The sequence below is a fragment of the Aulostomus chinensis genome, chromosome 11 (assembly GCF_037954235.1).
Source record: "Aulostomus chinensis isolate RoL2024-O1b breed Wild chromosome 11, RoL_Achi_v1.0, whole genome shotgun sequence".
NCBI classification, from domain to species: domain Eukaryota; kingdom Metazoa; phylum Chordata; class Actinopteri; order Syngnathiformes; family Aulostomidae; genus Aulostomus; species Aulostomus chinensis.
This window is the reverse complement of record NC_141330.1, coordinates 1,463,720-1,478,239: the sequence shown is the minus strand read 5'-3', so window position 1 is coordinate 1,478,239 and position 14,520 is coordinate 1,463,720. Positions and strand designations below refer to the sequence as shown.

General features: G+C 47.5%; 1 protein-coding gene across 12 annotated transcripts in view; it reads right to left on the bottom strand.

Annotated features, from left to right (window-relative positions):
- The window catches only part of mef2d (myocyte enhancer factor 2d), a 90,982-nt gene that overhangs the window by 45,697 nt on the left and 30,765 nt on the right, over nucleotides 1-14,520 (bottom strand). For all 12 annotated transcript variants that reach the window (XM_086217625.1, XM_086217614.1, XM_086217618.1 and 9 more), the window contains exon 2: nucleotides 5,096-5,447. In XM_086217625.1, coding sequence (XP_086073751.1) covers nucleotides 5,096-5,149 — 54 coding nt within the window. In that variant the 5' untranslated portion in view covers nucleotides 5,150-5,447. The remainder of the gene's footprint in view (nucleotides 1-5,095; nucleotides 5,448-14,520) is intronic.

The window sequence follows — 14,520 nt, the reverse complement described above, 5'->3', positions numbered from 1 at the left end:
CACACACACACACACACACACACACTGGTATCTAGGACCCCCTGAGTTGTGAAGAGCAGCACTGCGAGTGTTACTGAAGTGCAGCGTCCCCCCGTGTCAGCTGGTTGGCTGAAGAAGCGCTTCCCTTCCAGAACCAACTGGTATTTACAGCCCGGAGAGATTCGGCTTTGTTGGGATCAAACACACAGGATCACGCAAACACAGCACAGAAAGACTGAGAGAAGAAGATCTGGCTTCATACTTGATCTTACAGGAGACATAGAAAGCAGCGCTGCAACCGACAGAAGCAGCAAGAATGAGCAGCGGACGTCAGGTGGGACAGTTTTCTGTGGAATCTTTTTATTATCAGCAGTGACTGAGATAATGAGTCAGGTCAAGGGGTCACTGGCACTCTCCAATCACCTGGGAATTAAAACACAACACTGCAGCTCTACCACTCATCAGTCTGCAGTCTGGCGCTGCAGAGGTAACGCAGCGGAGATGAAGCTCGCTGGTGAAAAACTCCGGACGAGAGCGTTGCCAAAAGCCTGACACTTGTAACTCAAGAGACGATGGAGACGGGCGCAGCAGGATTCTTGGCAAAAGGAGATGAGATTACTGTTCTCAAGTTTTCCAACTAAAACATGAAGTGCAGTCTTAAAAACATGCAGTTTTATTTTAGTGTTGTTTATTTCATGCTTTAAACAAATGAGACCGAACTCCTGTGATACGACGTGTGACGGATGTGTGTGTGATAAAATGCACATCCACCCGTCTGGCAGCACGAACAGGCCAGTGAGGTACAGTCACCCAGCACTGCAGTACAGTGGCATGATATTGTTTTGCTCTGCAACTTTTCAGCTAAATATTTTTAGCTTGAAGTTCATCAATTGAAGGATTTTTCAGACTTTTACATTTTAGAGCCTACAGTGAAAGTGTACCTCATAAATAAATATCCAGGTGTACCCAGGAATTGGCAGGTGTGTATGATGAAAGTAGACGTGCCCTCCCTTAACTTTACATTCAGGTTTGAAGTGGCTGAGGAAAGGAGAGGAGAAGATAAAGTGAAAGCTAGAGGAGACCTTCAATCTCTCCATTCCTCTCTCCCACCATCTCTGCGTTTCATCCCTCCCTCTCACTCGATCTCATCTCCCTCCATCATCTCGTTTTTTCTCGCCCTGGTTTTTTTCTTCCTTTCTCGCGTCTTTCCACATCCTCCCTCCCTCTTCCTCTCACGCTACCCCCACCCTCCTTTTTCACGCTCACTCACTCATTGCTTCCTGCTGCCACAAATCAAATTATATCGGGGTCGTATCCACGGGCAACCGCTTCCCCTCCCTATCCTCCGCCCTCAGTTTCCCACCTCATCTTACCTCCCTCCCCCCATCATCTTTATCTCTACATTTCTACATTTCTCCTCACACACACACACGCACGCACGCACGCACGCACGCACGTACGCACTACACTACTTCAGACACCATTACTTCAGACACCATTACTTTGACGCACGCTCACTTCCTGGAGACTTCCCCTGAACTTACAGTCACCTTCAAACAAATCCTCATCCCAACATGCAACACTTTACGAGGACCTGCTTTTCGTCTCCACAGCGTGAGTGTGTAAACACACACAGAATGAGCAGATGAATTATGGTGGCCTTGGAGAGGGAGGAAACTGCGACTGTGGAGTGCAGGATGACGGGAGCAAGCTGATGATGAAGAAACAAGCAACAACAACAACAGCAGCAACAACACCAACAACAACAACAACAACTGATGTAACAAATTCTAAGGTCATCAGACGACACTGATAACAGCCCCGGCAGCTCCAAACATCCCAGCAGAGCCCCTGTGTGCTTCCTTTCTGAGAAGAAGTGGGCAGCGGGGAAGCGGCTCGGTTTTCGATCCTGGTGTTTGCTACAAAGGATAAACAAGCTGGAGGTAACTGACATTAAGAAGAGAACTGCCAGGTAACCAATGGCAACTGAAGAATGAGACATTCTCAGTGAGGAGAGAAAGGGAACGAAAGGGGGCGAGTGGTTTCGTGTGCGTGCGTGTGTGTGTGTGCGTGTGTGCGCACTTCTTGGCGAGGTTGTGGTTGTGTGGCAGATGGATGAGGAAACCACCACTGACAACCACAACCTCCTCTCGCTGTTTCCTGTAGCCAGAACCTCGCTGTCATTGTTGGCATTCGGTCTCCCTACGATTCTTATCTCCTGTAATTCTGCTTTGATTCCAAAACAAACATTGATTTTTCTAAATATTCGTTAATAAAGTGATGTTTCAGAACTCAGCCGTGAGGCGGTGCAGCGCCGGGACAGGCTACATCCTGCAACTGCATACGTACAAAGTTCTGATCTTTGTGAGAGTGAACCGTGAACTTGATACGACGTCACTCACAGAAGTGAACTCCCCAACAAAATATTACAACAAATGAAATCCAATGACAACACAAATTGCAGGGTTCAAACGACTTGAACTAAAACTGAATGGGGGGAAAGAACTTGGTCCTCACTTCCATGAGTGGCAATGTTGAACACTGAAGGTGTGAAACATTTAGATGCTTCAGGACAGCATGGAAACTGTCCAAAAACACAAGGATCCATGTCCTCTTTATCCTCCCATACGCTCAGTCATCCAGAAGCACTCTGACTGGAGCAAATAACTGACACACCTTCCAGACTGAACAGATGTTTTAGGAGAGCATTTTTGTTGTTAGCCGTCAGTCTCTATTAGCTTCAAGCTAAATACACGTGGCTGGCCCTTTCTGCATTCTGGAGTCACTAAGAAGTGATGCAGGAGAGAGGAAACCGTCTTGGTGAACTCAAGACTCTTATTAGTGAGTACTGGGGAGACAAAATACACTTTTTGGATGGAGTATTGCTCTTAAAACACGGACCCAAAGATCTCGCCCTTCTGTTGTAATTAACAGTCACAGCTATGATGAAAAATCGACCCCGTCTGTGTTTTCTTTAATATGACAAACTGCTTCCCTGTGAGAACCATAAATAAAAACCAGAATCACTCCGGTCCTGTTCACTCTTCTCTCTGGTGCGTCTTTGTCTCCAGAAGCAATGTGGCAGCGGAGATACTGTCATGCTTCCAGCCGGGGCCCACACTCCCAGCGCTGTTTGTTTAGAGGAGCTTATGGCAGCATCTTCTGAATCAACATGTAGGAGGGTGACGGGCTGCATGGACTCCAAAATTCATTTGATTGCCTTTCAGAAGCAACACTGTTCATTAGCTGAAGTGACACCATGTAAAAACCACTTAATACTCCACTGAGGAGAGGCAGCAGACCACGTCGCTGTCCAGGACAAAAGCGCAGACAAACAGAGACGTTGCATTTAAATGTTGATGCTGTTTGGTTCTGCAGGAGCACAAGAAAGTCGGTGATTAAGAAACCGTTCACTTGCTCTTAATCGCTCAGCCAGGATCAATAAGTCAGAGTTGATCGGACGCTATGACCATGTATTACCACCGAGCACATCAAGATATTGACAAACTGTTTGACACTTGATACAAACGGTGGCTCCATTAACCAGAGCCGGCCGAACCAGAAATAGTTCCACCCCCCCCCCTTTATGTCCAATTGTTTGCTGATGAATAACACGCCATCATACATTGCTGACCCCCTGCAGGCGGCGTTTCTGCTCCTTTATGGAAATGCAACCTGCTAAGATTGATGAGGAGAAAACTGAGGATGATTTTCCAGTGCCGGCGGCGAGCTGGCTCTCTCTCTCTCTCTCTCTCTCTCTCTCTCTCTCTCTCTCTCTCTCTCTCTCTCTCTCTCTCTCTCTCTCTCTGCAGCTCAGGTCTTATTCAGCCAGGCACCTTGTGTCTTTCTGTCTCTCTGTTCCTTTTCTCTCTGCTTTTGAAGGTGGGCACGTCAAATCCATTACTCAATCTGCTCAATGGAGCGCAGCCCATTTACCAGTTGACTCATTTTAGATGGATCATTTACCCTTTCATCCTCTCTGACAAAGCCACTGATGTAACCAGAGGGACTGGGGTGGAGGTTGTTTCATTTTTTGGATGGGGGATATCATACTTACTTGCTCTTTTCAACTGTAGGCGGTAAAATTAGGAGGGGGAGGGGGTTGAAGAAGCCCCATGATGGCTCGGTAGAGTCATATGAGCCACATAAAACAACAAACAAAACAAGAGAGAGAGAAGAGCGGCTGTGTTGTTCACGCTACAGAAGACATGTGAACGCAGCAGAGATCCCTGTGGGACTTTGTTAAAGTTTCTGTCACCACAAAGGAATTCAGTGGAGGAGGAGTGACAATGATCATTGTCTTAGATTGGAGAGCAAATCGTGTTGGTTTGATCAGCACAGAAACGGAAGCTGACACCATCCAGAACGTGAGTGACACTGTTTGTGTGGAGCTAACACGCTTAACAGAACATGCTAACTGGCGTGATGTAGAGGACGATATTGCTCTCCACCAACAAGGTCATGTTTTCTGTGGATTTGCTTGGTTGTCAGCGAGATTAAACAAAAACTATGAGGCAGATTTTCACAAAACTTGGTAGAGGGGCGGAGCCTGCTCCGAGGAAGAACCCCTTCAATTTTGGGTCAGATGAGTAATAGCGCCACCAGGGGGCAACAGGAAATGACATGTTTTTCTACACTTTGATGTCCTCCTCATCTTGGGTCGACCAGATCATCTCTAATGGCGTCAGAACCTCCTTCAGAACTGTGACGGTTTACCGTGGAGACTGAAGTTTTGGTTAAACGGCGTTACCATGGCAAGGCCGTCATAGAACAGGAAACTGTCGTAATCTGAGTCACACGGTCAGATCTTTGTCCTGAAGATATCTACTAGCTGAATTTAAGTTACGGTGCCACCTGGTGGTTACAGGAAGTACGTCTAATGGAGCCAACCTCACAATGACACTGTGTTTTCTTCAGTTGATTGACAGTAAAGTAACATATATAGTAAATGTTCTCTAACACCACCTAGTGGACACAGGAGGTTATAGCTGCAGCTTCATGCTCCTTAATGCAAATCCAAATATGATGAGATCATAGAGTTCTGGTTCAATACTGGAATTAATCATTGACAGACAAGGCTCCGGTGAATAGGTCAATGATGCTGACTGCTGCTCACCTGTCTGTTGCGTTCGTCGGTGATCCTCTGAATCTGAATCTTTTTCCTCCCCATGGTTCAGGTGTTGCAGTGGGAGGAGCTGGAGGCGTGGTAGGGTCAGGGGTCACAGGCGGTTGTCGTTGTGTTTCTCTTTCCTTAAATCTATAATTTTGGTGTCCTTTCAGCTCGTGTTGACTCTGTTGGAGCGGCTTCGCTGGATGTCACCCCAAAGATGTAGAAAAATAAAAAAGGGAGGAGGAGGAGAGGAAGAACGGGGTTTAATGCGTGGCGCCGTCTTCAGATCATGGTCCTGTTTCCCAGGGCAGGTCAGCCACGCTCCTCTGCCCTCCCCTTCACCTTAGCTGGGCAGCTCCTGGAAAACAACACAGAGGCATTCATCATAATGTTTGTCTCCTGTGACCCACTTCAGCTACTACACAGTCTTTGCTGTGACCCCTCGTATACAACGAGAGAATACACGATGCAGCAGAGCATCCGAGGCGCCATCAAATCAGGAGCACATTGGGCTGAAACAAGGGGGGGGGGCTCAGCGGCCCGCGAGGAGGGAGGCTGTGCTGTGTCAGCTTCATTAGAGGCATCACCGCCACATCACTGATCTGCTGGTCGCCCACGGCAACTGGCTGCCCGGCTGGGGCCGCCTGACATGCCAAATGAGATTCCCCCAATCGAAGGCAGAGCTGAGAGGATCCAGGGAGGTTGAGGACTCTACATGTTCCCCATCTCAAAATGTCCTGGTTTGTGCTCATTCCTCAGCAAGAAACCGGTTCCACTCTGCTTCAACATCCAGCAACAGCAGCGGAACCGGAGATGAGGCAACGGAGATGAGGCACCATCACGGAGAACGCCTCGACCCATCATGGTTGGAGTTTTTATCCCCCCTCATGAAATCTGTACTTTTTAATTACGCTGGCACGATCCAGTACTGATTCTGGTTGAACTGGTGTCAGACTCAGCACCTGAGAGCACATCCAGGTGGTGAAGGCAGTGAGATCTCGTGATGTCTCCTCCACAACAACAACACGTGCGTGAACCTCCTCATACACTTGATGATGTTGTCTGGCCAATTTTTTTCTTGCTTCTTAACTTTATTGAACATATTCAAGCCCGAGGTGATGAAAGTGGCCTTCAGCGTGGTGACAGTAGAACGACACAGACGATACTTGGGATGTGAAATGCAAAATTGTCCGTCTGGCCTGAGAAAAGACCTGATCGAACCCAAACCAGACCGAAACGCTGATGAGTGACTCCTGCAGCCGCCGACAGCTGACAACTCAAACAAAAAAATAACCTTTTTTATTTTTTTTGAGAAAAAATTTAAATCCCAAACAGTACTGTGAATGGTACTGTACTTACAGACTTACCCTGTGAGTAAAGGAAAAGATTGATAACTTCCAAATAAATTGTTTTGACGTGTAATCCTCAATCAACCTTTTATCCTCTGAATTATTGGATGAAAAATGTAGTTACCCACATTGGGATGAGGATCAGACGTGTTTGTGTTCCAGACGGACTGCCGTGTTATGTTGTTGAGTTTGATGTGGATCGCTGTGAACGGAGAAGCGCGAGCCCACAAAGCTTCTAACGATGATTAACTTTGGGATCGATACAGAATCATTCTTCTCACACAGACGAGCAACTGACATCATCAGAAAGGTCGATCTCCCTTTTGAGGTCCGTGTCCCTGCAGTGAAGACTTAACCAGCTACGCCACCCAGAAGCAGGGATGTGAGTTTTAAGGCTCTGAGGGCTTTAAGATGGCTGATGCCAGGTAATGACATTACATCTAATTACCTAAACTGAACGCTGGCGTATTCCACTCAACACAGAAAGATAAAAACATGTGACTCTAAGTTGCCATGGAGTAAGTGTGGTCTGACATGAGCTGCATTCCCTGAACAAAAACAGACAATAAGTAGAACATAAATGTCAAGACTGGGGCGGGAGCATGGCAAGAGAACCCTCGGTGTCTGTGGAAATTCATGCAAACTCATGAATGAGTGAGAGGGCGGCAGCAGCCCAGGAAGAGGCGAGGACCGTTTTAGGCCCCGTTACTACTATTTGTGGTTTCCGTTTTAAAAATAGCACTCTCTATATATACATAGACTGTGTACACACACACATGCGCGCGCACACGCACATGCACACACACACAGCGGGAGCCAACAGGCGGCGTGCATCTGGAAAAGCATGGAGCTCAGGCGCCACACCAGCTCTCCAGCATTGTTTGCATTCCTACCTGGGAGAGCAGCCCTCTATTTACATCCATTCTTGTGAAACAAACTCGCAATTGTCTGTCATGAGACATTCCTTTTGTGCTGCCGTGGGCGCTGTGCCGCTCGCACGTTTAGAGTGGATGCAATTGGCTTTGGCAATGAGTCGCCTATGAATTATGCACTGATGGAAAGAGCGTGGAGGGAGGGGGTGAAGCAAGACAGTGTCATAATTATTTTGTACAAAGCCTTGATGAAGTCTGGAGGCTGCCTGCTCTTAAAGTGGAAGTCAGCTGCAGGAAATCATTGTGATATTTGCTTCCTCATATTCTAGAAATCCATTTTTAACTCCTCTGCTTCTCCTCATTTCATCTCCTCCCCTTTGACTGGCACAGATTTAATAAGTGAGTTCAGAGAAGGATAATGAATCCTACCTGGCTCACCTCATTAGGGTGCTTCAGGAAAAGAGAAGGTGTTCCTAATGTGTCGTACACTGTGTCCTTTCATTCAGCTCCAAATTACACCCAGGCAAGACGTGCTACAGTATATTTTAACCAAATAATAACAAGGTGTGTGTTCATCCCTTCTCGCTGTCTGCAGCCTTCGTTAGCCACCGAGCGAGTGGGGGACTTGCTCCCGTTGTGCTGAAGTTCAAAGGCAGCGTGCTGAGGGATTTGTCTTTAGGCTGTGGGCTGATCACACATGAAAAGGCTGCTTTATCTGCCCGAGGTGGTCAAGTCCCGACCTTTTACCCTTCATGCTGCCGGAGCTCGCTTCCCATGTCTGATGTCAGGCAGAATCTGGGCTCTCACATGGCAGGCGGAGGGCCTGGAGTGTGTCTGCCGCCTGGCTGAACAGGCCTGAGCTAGAGAGGATCTGGACAGTGAAAAGATAAACGCTGATAATTAGGAATCTGCGGCAGACCCAGATGAGAACCTTGAGGAGCGCCTACAAGACAGCTTATCTCACAAGAGGTCGCTGTCATGTTTGATATGTTTGATTCAGGGAACGTGGACAAGAAAGCTGGAGTGAAGCAGCTTTTGAGGAAATGGCAAGAATATTTGAAGAACAGCGACTTTTACATTTCTACCACTCTGAACTGCAAGAAGCTTCTAGCAGTTTTTTGCCCCCATCACATTTTTACTCACCGTGGGCTCATCTTTACTGTAAGAGGCAGCATGATCATGGCTGGGAGGGGGGAGAACGCCGAAATGTCTTTTGTGCAGCAGAACGCAGGTGTAATTTCACACATTATAGAAACAAAGACAGAAATAGAATTTGCTCAAGTGCGAATAAGTCTTATGAAGACTGGATGGAAGACAGACTGACACATATTGAGGCGTTTTAAGTTATTTGGGGTTTTTCACATCCAGCAGCCTGCAGTTGAGAGACAAACTCACCAAGTTTCTGTCACGTGACCGTTGGTTTCAGCTGAGTCAATCATCGATTCAAAGTTAGGCTGCAGTTTTTTTTTTATACTCCATCAGCTTTGTACAGTTACGTTAACATAGGTAAAAAAAAAATTCAGTAAGATGTAGAGAAAGTCTTTGTAGGAATATCATAATTAAAAGCTTTGATTAGGTTGTTTTTCTTGCCTTAAGCACAAAGGACAATTTAAAATCAGCCAATTTTTTTGTTCTTTGAAAGCTTCTGGTTTTGATAAATGATATAATTTATAGTGGCCTTATAGTCAGGACTGCTTAGGCTGGCCCTTAGATCTGCTGGGATCTCCCATGATGCACTGGGCTTCTCTCTCCTCCTCCTGTCCTCAGACGTGTTACTCACTCCTCTTCTTCTCCCCTCATCCCAGATCCTGGTGCTGCTGGAGGAGGCTCCAGACCTGAAGAGGCTCCAGCTGCCACCCGTAGCTCCACCTGTTCACGTCCCCGTCTGTCCATCGGTCTCTCCTCCTTTCTCTCTCTCTTTATCTCTGTCCCTCTCTTTCCTTCTGTCTCTCTGTCTTCCTCCATTCTCTGTCTTTGTCTCTGTCCATCTGTCTCTCCTCCTTTCTCTCTCTCTTTATCTCTGTCCCGCTCTTTCCTTCTGTCTCTCTGTCTTCCTCCATTCTCTGTCTTTGTCTCTGTCCATCAGTCTCTCCTCCTTTCTCTCTCTCTTTATCTCTGTCCCTCTCTTTCCTTCTGTCTCTCTGTCTTCCTCCATTCTCTGTCTTTGTCTCTGTCCATCTGTCTCTCCTCCTTTCTCTCTCTCTTTATCTCTGTCCCGCTCTTTCCTTCTGTCTCTCTGTCTTCCTCCATTCTCTGTCTTTGTCTCTGTACATCAGTCTCTCCTCCTTTCTCTCTCTCTTTATCTCTGTCCCTCTCTTTCCTTCTGTCTCTCTGTCCTCCTCCATTCTCTGTCTTTGTCTCTGTCCTGCTCTCCTGCTCTCTCTCCGTCCCCACTGATCCTGGATCTGCTCCACCTTCCTGCTGGTAAAGGAAGGTTCTGGTGGCTGCTGTTGCAGGATGTGCTTGCTGATGGAGAATTGTTGGGTGGAGGTTCATTGAAGGAGGGAGGTGCTGGACCTGCTCTACTTGGACAGAGTCAGGACAGAACTTTGGTTGGGATTTGGTGCCATACAAATAAACCTGACTTGACTTGATTTAGATGATTTGGGGGTTCAGAAGGTTAACAACAGCTCCTTGAATAATATAACTGTCAACGTTTGATGAAAGTTCAATCGTCCCTGAGGACAAACTTGGAGACTCCATGTTGATTTAGCATCGTGATTTTTCTCCCTCATCAGAGCACAAACCAAACATATCCAAGTCATATCAGACTTATCAAAAAAATCATCATTTTTTTACCTCCTAGGACCAAAAGGAACCATTACAAACCAGTGATACATGATAACATAAACACTGAAACAGGAGTATAAACTTGTCAGCAAAGAGCGAATCTGAGCGCTAAGTGTCTTAGCGTACCACTAGAAATGGTATTGAAAAAGAAAAATATTATCACTGTATGTGTCCACTAAGCTTGAAAGAGGGCACATCAGGTCACGGCCTCGCAGCAGCCTGCAGCAAAGATTAGTCCATAAAAGAACAGTTAGAAACGTTGAATCGCATCATTATCCCTGACATCTGTTGCTGCGGCCGTTAAGCATTTCAAAGCTTAAATCTTCTATTCCAATGATGTGGGTGGAAAGCCAGGCGCTGCAAAGGCTCCACTATGATTTTAACATTTATTCATGAGGAGAAGCCTGACACAAGGATGTTCTTCAGCAGCAGCAACATGCTCTGCGGTTCTCATGGCTGAAAACTGCCAAGTAGAACCACAGTCACCTCACATTGGACAAGAAGAGGCTCCTTTTGCCTGACTGGGAGTTAAGTGGCGTGCTCGGGGGCACGTCACCCAGATTTTCCCAGCCAGCCAGGCAAGGTTGGTGAACTGGTGACCTTCCTCCTGACAACCTGCCTCACCATCCTGTTGGCTACCGCCGGCTACCGCCGGCTACCGCCGGCTACCGTCAGCCTCCATATTACACACACACGCCTCCACCAGTTTTTCCGCCACAGGCAGAATGTGTCAGAACCTGCAGGGTGACGGCGCCAGGCCGTGACTGAGTCATGACACACAGGAATCAAAACATGAACATGCCACTACACACAGGGAGAGGCTGCTGCTGCGTTTGGGGGATTTGAGTTGCGCCACATTTGGGTCATTTATGTGTGATAACTGGAGCAGAACCAGATTAGATGTTGAGATCATTTTCAGTCCTTTCAGAGGAGCAGAATCAGTGAACCTACACGATAAGACAACAATGACGGATCAATATTTGCGTGTGTGTCCGTCCTGCAAGTCCAGGGTTTGCCGCCCCGGTGTGTTAAGTAGCAGCGGTGTAGCCTGAAGCAGAGAGATAAGAGTCAGCCATGGGGGGGGCTGGTGGAGGGAGGGTAGCGGCAGCGGCGGGGAAGATGGTTCTCGGCTGCTGGAGTCTTGCCAGAGCACTGCTGAGAAATCCATCAGGTTCTCCACTCGGTACCAGCAGAGACCAGGCCCACTGCAAACCCCTGCCACAGCGCCAAGCCAGCACCAACTGTCATCAACCTGGACTAACCTGCTTCATGAGTGTGACGGGCGGAGCCAAGTGCTGAGGCTTTTGATGTCCTGGAAATCACCTGAAACATCGTCATCTGTTTGTGCCAATTAAGCAAAACGCACGTCACGGTAGATGATACAAAAGAAACCTGATGCAGAGACACACCAAATCAGTGCGTGAACACAACTGATCTGCGTCTGCTGATGGAGAACGCCACACCAGCACGGGCCAGAGGAATGTGCCAAATCTCTTCATCCGTTCAAATATCAATGACCATTCTGTTACTGCGTGTTTTCTCACCCCAAATGGTTTTAAAAACAGATTTTTAACGTACAACAATAGGCTGACACCAAGCACCGCCCACTGGCCAGCGTGCCTACAGCCTCCATGGATTCAGTGCCTCCGATATACTACAGATGCTGACAAAAAATAATCAAGCAGCTCTGAAAACTCTGAAAACAACACAGGCAACAACTCTGAAAGCATACAAGCGAAGCACTAAGTCGCTTTAGTTGTGAACAGAGACTCCGTCATACTTGAGTATGTGACAGCACCGGGACACGTAGCCGACTCTTTAAATTACACTTTGACTCAAGCTTTATTGTGAAGTTCGCGGCCGTACAACGGCATTCATTGATCGATTTTCAAATGGAAATTAAGCTCTTTAGGACCCCCCCAGGAACTCGATGCTCCTGGCTGACATGCTCATGACCAAACACACATTCATCCAGTGACCGTCAAACACATACAACCAATATCTAAATTCAAGGTCGACTGTTGAGTTGAAACACATGAATCTGACTTTATTAATCTTCCTCAGGTAGAGACAATCTTCTCCGGAAATATTTTCCGGTCGTGAAGATTAACTTTGTGTTACTGAACAGACGCTGCTGCTACATCAGTAGAGGCTAAAAATATACGAGACACATGCTGGAGTCAAGTGACCACCAGTCATGTCGTGATGACAACTGTTGTTGAAATGCATGAAAACGCTGGTGTCAGTTGGTGGGAGCTGCTGGCTGCCACCACAGGAGTCACCTGAGGGTCCGTGGAGGATGTTGACGGCCTGCCTGAGCGTAACTGCTGCTGTGGTGACCTCTGCAGACGCCTATCAAAGTGACAGATCTGTCCCTCAGTCTGAGCTAATCAATACTGTACCAATATTCATTCGTCGCCGGGGTTCGCTCGGACGTGATGGACCGAACATGAGCTGACAAACGATGCTGCGTACGACTGGGAACCAGATGAAATCTAATTAGCAGGCGTTTGAGGCGTTTGCGGGAGAGATGGACAACGGCGTCTGCTCCTGTCATCAACATGTTCATGACATGTAGCGCAGCCCGCGTCACCACATTCTCTTCATCTGTGGAGAGTAAGCAACATATCAACTACATAGGTTTGCTCCGTTAATCCAGAAAAGAGATAATCAGGATAAACGTCCACATTTTCTTGAGCAATGGCACTTGTCTGTAAATCCAGTGCACCACCTTCCTCTACACTGCAGCACAGAAACAAGACTATGACATCTATCAAGTGAACTGTCATGAAATGGCACCTTTCTACCTGAGTGGCTCTTCTAATATCACCAAAGATATGTTGTTTATTTGGCCAAAAACATGACAAACATTTACGTTTCCTGGAGAAGGTTTTTTCCAGACTGCTGCATTACCACTGCTCCCTAAAAGACTAGAGTGGTGTCGAATCCTCTGTACAAAACAAGCTTGTTTTTAATTATAATTTATTTTGACTAATTTTAATTAGATTTGACATTCAAAGGAATCTGTAGTTTCAGCTGAATGACTGCATGATGTGAGTAATCTTGATGGACTTTCAAGAACACGAGGCCGAGGTTCAACTTGAGAGCTGCTCCTAACCAGAGAGAGAACACCTGACGTCATCGCCTCACCTCAAGTCTGAAACTGAATCAACTCTTCCTCTTCCTTTACAATCCTACTCCTCATCGCGCTGGTAGGACACAAACAAACACCAGTCCTCTCCTTGGAGGTAAGGAGGGAATAAAGAATTGAAGTCTGGTCATACAGATCTGTGCCAAAAAGATAAAAGGTTCTCCCTTCACTCAAGGTAGAACCGCCCACCAGGTGTGCTTAACATCCGTCTGGTCATTTTGGTGTAACCCCACCGGGATACCAGTACATTTCTATGACTTTGAGGAACATTTTCATGATCATACGTTCTTAAAACTGAACTTTGTTCAAAGGTCACTGCCCTAAAATTCCATATCAACTTGAAAGTCACAGATGATTAAGAGTTGGAATCCTGTCCTGGACTCCTTGAATCGCTGTCGCGTCTCACCAGAACCTCAAACAACACCCAGGATGCAGCAGCATCTTTATTCATCTTTTTTTAGCACAAAAAATCAACATATTCCAGCCTTTGCTGCTTCAATCTCCTCCTTTCTTTTGCAGTCTCTGGGGAATCCCCCCACCGACCCACCCACCCCCAACTGCATGAAAGCAAAACTTGAAAACAAAAGTGGCCTTTTAATCTGCATGTAGAGCTACTGTCACCATGAAATGTCAAAGGTCACCAGCATCAGGATACGCCACAGGCATGAACCGAGTGTTGGAGGGGAGTGGAGCAGGGCTGATGGGTTGGTTCCTCAGCGGGCCACACACACGACTGCCAGCAGGATCGGGGTTAAGGTCTAAGTGGGCCGCTGATTTCCCTCAGTTGACCCAGCAAGGCTCGGTTTGCAGCCCAACCTTGAGAGTGTTCTGCCAGCACCAGCTGTGGGATATTTACAGCCTGTTGCCTCACGTCCCCGAGCAACTGAGAGACCCTGCTCCTGCCTCACTAACTCCACAGTCGACAAAACAATCAACAAAACCCGACGCTGATTTAGTGGTCGGAGCATCAGCAGGTGGAGGGAGGGATGGAGGGGTGGTGGAGGAGGGAGGGAGGGAGATGGAGGAGGTAGCTGCTGGCCTCCTATCTGAAGCCTGGCTTGTGACTGTGCCTGCATTGACGCTGCCAGGGTTGGCAGCGCAATATGAGCTCCCCTTCCCCCTCCTCATCTTAACCAATCATGGGCCAGCCTTTGGGGGGGGGGGGGGGGCAAGAGGAGTGTTGATGCAGTGCAAGGGCAGCATTTCTGAGGTGGTGGTGGCGGTTTGGGGGATGGGACGGAAAGGACGGGGTGGGGTGGGGTGGGGTGG